The sequence below is a fragment of the Pseudopodoces humilis genome, chromosome 12 (assembly GCF_049639895.1).
Source record: "Pseudopodoces humilis isolate 2021_Gansu_Grassland_sample_001 chromosome 12, ASM4963989v1, whole genome shotgun sequence".
NCBI classification, from domain to species: domain Eukaryota; kingdom Metazoa; phylum Chordata; class Aves; order Passeriformes; family Paridae; genus Pseudopodoces; species Pseudopodoces humilis.
Window position 1 is genome coordinate 786,282 of NC_142211.1, and position 8,845 is coordinate 795,126.

Below are 8,845 nucleotides of genomic sequence, written 5' to 3' on the forward strand. Positions count from 1 at the left end.
ATCCCACAAGTCAGTCATGACTTGGAAGGACCCCAGGACACAGAAATGGGAGTCTGATGTCCAAGTGGTCGAGGGATCACCACAGATTGCTGAGTTAGCAGCCGTTGTCAGAGCTTTTGAGAAATTCCAAGAACCTTTCAATCTGGTGACTGATTCGGCTTATGTGGCTGGAATAGCTATGAGAGCAGAACATGCGTTTCTAAAAGAGGTCTCTAACCCAAATTTATACCAATTGCTTTCTGAATTAGTATATCTTATCTCTCACAGAAAGCAACCTTACTATGTCATGCATGTGAGGGCGCACACTGACCTCCCAGGTGCCATTGCCGAAGGAAACAGGAGGGCAGACGCCTTAGCCATGCCTGCTGAGGCAGCCAATGTCCCTGACATTTTCGCACAAGCGAAATTGTCCCACCAGTTCTTCCACCAAAACGTGCCTGCACTGATGAGAATGTTCAGACTACCCAGAGACCAAGCTAGAGCAATAGTTGCCACCTGTCCTAATTGCCAATTGTTCCAAATACCAGTCGTTAACTCCGGGGTTAACCCCCGAGGACTGAACAGCTGCCAGATATGGCAAACTGATGTCACTCACGTCCCCTCCTTCGGGAGAGTCAAATATGTACCTGTCTCCGTAGACACCTTCTCTGGTGCAGTGTTTGCCTCAGCCCATGCAGGAGAAAATGCAAAGCACACCATCCGACATTATCTCCTTGCTTTTGCTACCCTGGAAGTCCCAGAACAAATTAAAACAGACAATGGACCTGCTTACACCTCTCACAAATTAAGAGACTTTTTCAATGAGTGGGGGGTGAAACACACCACGGGCATTCCTCATTCCCCCACAGGGCAATCAATAGTAGAGAGAACCCACCAAAACCTAAAAAGAGTCCTTGATCACCAGCGGGGAGGAACAGAAATCATTCCCCCCATTGAGAGGCTCTGTAAGGCTCTATATGTCATGAACTTTCTAAATTGCTCGCCTACAGAGCCTGACCCCCCTGTTATACGGCACTTCTCTAACACAACTCATGGCAAACTCACAGAGAAGCCGCCAGTGCTGATCAAGGATCCTGAATCACAACTGACATCGGGACTGATTACCTAGGGGAGAGGGTAAGCGTGTGTATCCACACCATCAGGACCTAAGTGGCTCCCAGGGAAAAATGTGAAACCTTATTTAGGCCCTACAAACCCTGCACCAGATTCAGAACTTTCAAAGTCTCCTGAGACCCACACAGGTCCAGAAAAACAGCAGCCCACTGCAGCCTGGAAACGGAGATGTTGTCGAAGTCCACCGAACCAACCTGCCACCAGACCAACAACCAGACAGAGGCCAAACCGCCCTGCTACCAGGGCCGCAACCAGACGACTGCCAACATCACGCCTAACACCGTGACAGTACACAAGTCTTCTTAACTCCCTCCCCCTTCCCCTTCTTGCCCTCGTTGCCTAGCCCAAATTGCTAGTTTGCACCAAAGTGCACCTCTGTGCTGCTGGTGGTGTCAGGTCATGTGTCCCCAACACACAGAATAACCTTGCTTATAATTGTTTGGGGTTTTTTTTGTTTTTTGTTTTTTTTAAAGAGGGGGGAGACAGGAGAAGAAAGGGAGAAAGAAAATAGCTCCCCCCCCCTCCAAAAATCAGAGCTAATCTTTTATGTCCTATTGTAGAAAATGGAGAGCAAAACCATCCTTGAGTTCCTGATGTTCCTGATTATCTGGATGCTCCTGAAAACATCAGCTGTGAATGCCTGGCTAGTAGCACAGCCCCAGGAGAACGTGTGGATCACCCTCGCAAAGACGCTCCAACAAGACCACATGTGCTTGTCCATGGGCAGCGCCACCAACCCTCTGTCATCCTGCCTGGTAGGGATTCCTTTAAAGCCCCATGAATATCCTTTCACAGGAAAAGAACCCAACCCAGTAGACACTTGGGATGAGTGGACAAAGATCTTGCCCCATGCACCAGAGGAACCCCAGGAATTGGAGCTTTTGGGATGCTCCAAAGCTACCTATTGCATAAATTTTTATTATCACCCAGTAGCCAATGCATGGCCTGCCTCGAAATACCAAAAGGCAATTAAATCAAGGAAAAATGTGACTCCCAACAGTAAAATTTACAGTCAGTCCAAATGGTGCAATTACACCAGCAGCACACGATCCACCTCCTCTCACTATCCCAGAGTGCTGCCCCGGGGAGTGTTCTTGATCTGTGGGGATAGAGTGTGGGCAGGAATCCCTTCCCGACTCCGGGGAGGTCCTTGCACGCTTGGACAGCTTACCATCCTCACTCCAAATTCAACTCTAATACATGATTGGCTGAAAAAGAATGAATTGGCCCTCCAAAAGAAAGATCTCGCTGAATTAGATGAAAATTGCAATAGCCAAATTAAAGATCGGTCCTACACAAAGAGGGTGGTGATGTCAGCATTTTTGCCATGGGCGGCTGCTGCTAAAGCCCTTGGTGAGCCTTCTCACCTGGAGTGTTGGCTTGGTAAGCAGGCCAACCGGACCTCCTCTGTCCTGAGCGACCTCCTGACAGATGAAGAGACTGTTAGGCATGCTATGCTACAAAACCGAGCTGCCATAGACTTTCTACTCCTGGCCCTTGGACACGGCTGTGAGGAATCAGATGGTTTGTGCTGCTTTAACCTCTCCAGCCCCAGTGAAGGCATCCACGCCCGCATCCAGAGACTCCAACATGCAGTCCAAAAACTCCAGGCTGAAAAGGAGCCCCAGTGGCTTGAAGACCTTTTTGTGATCTGGGGACTCGAGAGATGGGTTGCCTCCGTCCTCAAGAACATTTGTTGGGTTTTCTTGATTGTTATTATCTTCCTAAGTATGTTTTCATGTTTTAAGAAGCTATCAGCTAACTGTCTAGGGGATGCCTTTTTAATAAGTAAAGAAGGGGGAGTTGTGGGTACGGAGGAGCCCGCCGAGCCCGAGATCCTGGCTCTCCCCTGGAGAGGAGATACTTCTCTGTGAGAGAGACACAATGTGTCGCTCCCAGGGGTCTTTGAGTTAGATATGTTAAACTGTTGTGTTTCATTGGTGTTCTCCCCTGCTGTCCCACCCCGATACAGGTATCTCAGGCTTCCCCCCGCCCCTCTCCTTCCCCATAAATATCCCGGGTTTTCCCCTGTTTGGTGGATTCGCTGTTACTGGCACCCTTCACTGGAGCTCTGCCTAAATAAAGGCTTGTGCTTCAGTGGAACGCTGGACCAGCTATCTCGTCCCTGCTTCTTGTGTTGCCTGCCCGCCGCCGCCGCTGAGCCGAGCCGAGCTGAGCTGAAATCATTATACTATTACTGAGCTGAGCTGGAATCACTCGACTGCTCGAAGCTGCTCACATGCGCTTCGGGCCAGCCTTTCTCAAGGCTACCTCTGGAGAAGCCGCAGTGCTCCGGGCTTTCCGCCGCCATGGCAATTAGGCATCAGGGTTAATCCCCGAGGCCTTGGAAGCTGTGAGGTGTGACAAACAGATATCACTCACATTCCCAGTTTTATTCGCCCTAAATATGTACACATGAGCATTGATACATACTCAGGAGCAGTGTATGCCTCTGCTCATGCAGGAGAAAAATCTGAACATGCCAAACACTTAGTACAAGCCTTTTCAATGCTGGGGATCCCTAGGGAAATTAAAACAGATAATGGTCCAGCGTATAAATCCAAGGAGTTCCTGGAATTTGTCCAGCAGTGGGGAGTTGACCAAAAAGCTGGCATCCCCCACTCCCCCACAGGTCAAGCTGTGATTGAGCGTACACACCAGATGCTCAAACAAGTCCTAGCCAGGCAAAGTAGTGGAACAGTGTGGGTGTCTCCACAACAAAAGCTTTGCAAAGCTATGTTTACCATCAATTTTTTGAACTGTTCATTTGAAAACATGAAACCTCCGGTAACTCGACATTTTTACAGTGGTGATCAGTTTAAATAGTCACAGCATCCACCGGTTTTAATCAGGGACCCTGAAACTTGACAAACCAAGGGCCCCTATGAACTTGTCACCTGGGGGTGTGGTTACGCATGTGTATCCACCCCCACAGGCCCCCGATGGATTCCTCAAAAATGGGTAAAGCCTTTTGTTCCCAAAAACCCAGCCCCAGCAAAAGAAGAAGAGAGACAAGTGGCAGTCGCTTCCAAAAGAAAACACCGCTGGGAAAAACAAGAAGAAACCTTCCTAACCTCTGGTTACTCTCTGACCTGCACACATTGACTGTGAATGTGCTTTAAAAATGTTTGTTTATTTTCTTTTAGAAAAGACCTACCTCACACTCAAACCCATGATGAGCCTTACCTCAACTCTCCTCCTGCTCTCTCTGAGCAGCCTGACCACTGCCTGGATCATCCCTCAGCCACGACAGAATATCTGGGTGACCCTGGCACACACACTTCAACAAGACAATATCTGCCTGTCCACTGCAGCAGCAAAAGACCCTATGTCCACCTGTCTGGTAGGAATCCCCCTGCAGGCTGAAGATTTTACAGCCAGCTTTAGTGATCCCAAGTTTCATACAATTCCAAAAACACACAGTGATCAACCACATGAAAACCGTAAACGGCGAGCTGTGGCAGTGAAAAATCCTATAGAAAAGTGGCTACCAGTACTGCCCAGAGCTAATAAAGAGCCCCAAGAATTAGAGCGATTAGGTTCTTCCCCTGCACCCTTTTGTGTCCGCTTCATTTACAATTCACTGCCAGACACAAAACTGTACAATCACATAATGCAGTATCAAAAAGAATACAAAGCAAAACAATGGTGTGGTGTGCTAAGTCAGGTCTTAGCGGACTATCCTCGCCATTCACATCCAAGAATCCTCCCTAAAGGTATATTTCTAATATGTGGAGATAAAGTGTCTCATTAAAGGACTTTTGGATTGGGTTCTTTTTCCCTTTGAACTGAAGATTGACGAGAGGGAGGCTAGTTTTATCTTGTTCGGTCTCAGTTGTTTATTTTTTCTTATCATCATTACAAGGTACAAAGAGCTACGTGCACTAAGATAGAAAAGGGGTAAAATGGCCAACAAAGATCCTCTTCAAGGTCTTTTATATGTCCATTTACCCAATTAACAGATGCCAACCAAGCTATTTTTCTTAGTGACCCAATGACCCAACACCTGTGTGCTGCACTGAGGCATTTTCTACCCAATCACCTACTACTACCCAAAAACCCCTAGGAGAAGAACATGAAGAAGAAAGAAGAAGGACAAGAGACAACACCCTAAATCCTCCATCTTGTCTCCTGTTCTCTAAACTACTTTTTCACCCAGTGATTTAAGAAACATTCTAATTTACACATTTACACTTTTCTTATCTAACTTTAGCATTTGTTCTCATGTGTCACCATGAAAACATGCTCATGAATTTCATATTATATGAAATTCAGTGTTTTTTTGAATCCTATAACTAAGTATTAGAAACAAGGGCACACAATCTTTATCTCAGACTCCAACATCTGCCCCTCTTTTTTTTAAAAAAAAACAATAAAAAAAAAATCAACCTAAATCTTTTCTTGGATTACTTTTCAAGAAGGGTTATTTTTCCTTCACTCGTGTTTTAACAAATGAGGCTTTACAATATTAATTTTCCCACTCTTTCACTTGAAACCCGAAGTCCATTGCTCTTGCATGTGGGATCTAAGTTGTTCAGCTGTTAACTGTGGTCTTAATACAGTTCACATCTGCATGCTTGCTCTTCTGCTCTTTGGGCTGTCTCTTTGTCTCTGCAGCCGATGAGTTTCCATGTTCTTCGCTAGGAAGTTACTTCTGCTTTGAACCTGTGAATACACAAACATAGACTTTCCTCCAAATTATTAATTGAAATGAATTTTTAATCTTCTTGCTTCTAAACCTTTGACTAGAGCTAAAGAACTCTCTCTCAACTTTGTTTGAGTATTGTTAGACCAATGCTTGATAATTGATGGAATTGGCTTTGTAACAGACTTGTTTTAAAAAGGACTGTTCAAGAATTATTTGCAATAGATATAAGATCTTTACGCTTTTTCCAAAAATTTAAGATATATAAGGTTTTTATACTTTTGAGGCATAGCCTTGGTTCCCCCCCTTTTTTTGTAATTAAGTAAGGTATTTGGTTTTTTTGTTATGACAATGAAAAACCATCAAATTAAAACACTTGCACATGTATACACATATAGGAAATAACACTTTTACAGAAATAAAAAACTTATTAAAAAGATGCATAATTAATATTATATGATATTAAACTTATCTAAATAATCTGTAATATGAATTGCTAAATGTACTAAATATATACTCTCATCTCAGAGTCTGCTACAGCTGATAAGTTAATGGAAGATTGGAAAATCATGTCCGGATAACAATTTTCCAAGCCCACTGTAAAATCCAGCTGCTATATTAATTCATTAATTGCCAAGTCAAATTGACCTGAATATTGTTTTGATGCAGAAAACTTCTGGGTTTATTGGTAAATTCTCTATCCAAGTAAAGTAAAGGCTTTGCCAGAGCCTTAGGCCTCATCTGGAAAGATGTCTCTTAAGTAATTTTCAAAGCAAGGGGTTTAAAAATAGCAGCTATAAGATGCTTAAAACACTGTAAACTTTTAAAAGGCATTTGTATAAAACAAATGATCAGATGTCTTAGGTAATTGACTAATTAAACTATTCAGCTGTTAATTTAATCTGAAGTTTCTTTCATAACACTTAACTTTCAACCATGACACATTTTCTTAGAATCCTGGAAACTAAAATAATGAAGTTACATTGAATTAGGCAAATGCAAATCTTCTTAAACAAGGAAAAGAGTAAAAACCAACACAAAAAAACCTCTATATAGAAGCAGCTGCATAACTTATTTACTAAGATGCATCTGTAGTTAGAAAACAAAAAAATATCAAATGACACATGTCTAAAAGGTAATTACACAAAGATATACCAAAATATGTATAAAGCTGACTGTAAATACAATGACACTTTATAGATAATGCTCATCATAGAAATTTATAAATTTACATTATACAATGAAAATGTCATCAGTGTCTGAAAAAATCAAGATAATATTTTTAAAACATTCACGTCTTAGTGACTAAAAATTAATTAAAGTGAAAAACTTTTAAAGTTTTTGTAAATAACAATCACTATTTTTTGTGCAACTTATAGAAAACCAAAACTGCAGAGATTATAACAAACAATAGAACTTCTAATGAAATCAAGGGTGCCACAGACTGCATTCACTTCTATCCACAAGTAGGTGTTCATCAGCGTTCTGTCCCAGCTGTTTCAGTTGTAGTTATTTTCATCTCTCTAGGAAAATAACTATACTTTGCAGTTTAAACAAACGTCTTCAATAAGACATAAAGCAATTTAAATTTTAAACTTGTTAAAAATTAATTATGATAAAAGGAAGTAACAAAACTTAACGTCAAAAAATACCAAAGTTATAACTTAAGTTAAAAACACTCAAACTTAAACATAGTGAAATTTAACTTTGATTAATCTTATTAACACTTAATCTATATTAGATGAAAATATGACTTAATCTTACTCTATTATTATAAAAAAAAGGCATCTAAAAGTTTGGTATACACTTCTTTGAACACAATATAACAGGAACATTGGTTCACTATAGAGATTATAGGGATGCAACAAATTTATCACCATTCTATGTTATCTGATTTTGAGAATAACTTATAATAACTGCAGATGTCATTAAAAATACCCATTCGTAACAAGAATTTGCTTGGTATATGCTTAAATTTGTTAGGATTTTTAGAATGCAGTTTTACTAGAAAAAAAAATACAACAACACAGATTTGGCTATTTGCTATTCAGCTTTTGTAGTACTTTTCAGAAACATTAAGTCTAACTTTTTAACTGAAATCTAAAATCCAAATTGGTATATATGCTGTTATACATGTTTTTTTGTTTGTTTTTTTAATAACAAAAGGATTCGCATTAAAATTTCCTTATTAAAATTGTAAAAAAAAAAACAAGTAAATGGGTAATATATGGTTAACATAACTTTGAGATTACTGAAAACTGTATTGAACTAAATCCACAATACACATTCAAATGAAAGTTAAAAATCAAAGAAACCTGTCTTTAAATCTTTTTTCTGTAGGGTTAATCAGATGATCTTTCAACTCAATTTTAAAGAGATGTATCTTGTAGAAACTGACTGTAACTACAGTAATAATGCTTGATCACTCCATATCATACAATATTACATTATCAGTAAATGTATAGAGAAGATAACATTTTCAAAACCTTCATGTATTAGGAATACTGAAACTGAAGAAAAATCTTTTAAATTTCTTGGGATGCATAAATATCATTTTCTATGTTATTCTGTGAAAACAAACCCAACAGATATTATTAGAAATACAACATCCATATGTATTCTATTATGCAACATTTTTTAACTTTTTGATCCATTTTTGAAGGCACTTCAATAGGGGCTTCTCTCTGAAGCTTAACTGACTGCAATAATTTGCAGATTAGCCAGTAATGCATCTTACAATGCTTTTGATTTTTGCCTTTCGGCTATTTTTCTGAAACCATTCCAGAGATGCTGGACTTTGTATTGACATGCCCTGTAACCCCGAGTCCATGTCTGTGGGAGGATTTGTAGATTGAAAGAACTGTGCATTAGCATGGCTGTGCTCAAAAGACTCTTGGCTTTGTGTGGTATCTAGTGAATCCATCTGCTGTGGTGAAGCTGTTGTTTTTTCCAGCTGTTGTTGCTCTGTTGCAGCTGTATCGTAAAGCGAATTTAATTTTAAAACTGCCGCTGCAGCGCCTGGGGGCGGTGCCGCAGGCGGGGTATAGAGCTCCGGCTGTGGTTGCGTCACTGCTGACGTTACTTTGA

The 8,845-nt window shown here is 40.9% G+C and overlaps 1 protein-coding gene across 1 annotated transcript; it reads left to right on the forward strand.

The window, feature by feature from the left end:
• Positions 1 to 1,281: 1,281 nt before the first annotated feature.
• On the forward strand, positions 1,282 to 8,845 carry LOC148183264 (uncharacterized). Its single transcript, XM_088061372.1, has 3 exons — positions 1,282 to 1,401; positions 1,674 to 2,759; positions 8,732 to 8,845. The coding sequence occupies exons 1-3, from the start codon at positions 1,282 to 1,284 to the stop codon at positions 8,843 to 8,845; spliced, it is 1,320 nt and encodes a 439-aa protein (XP_087917498.1).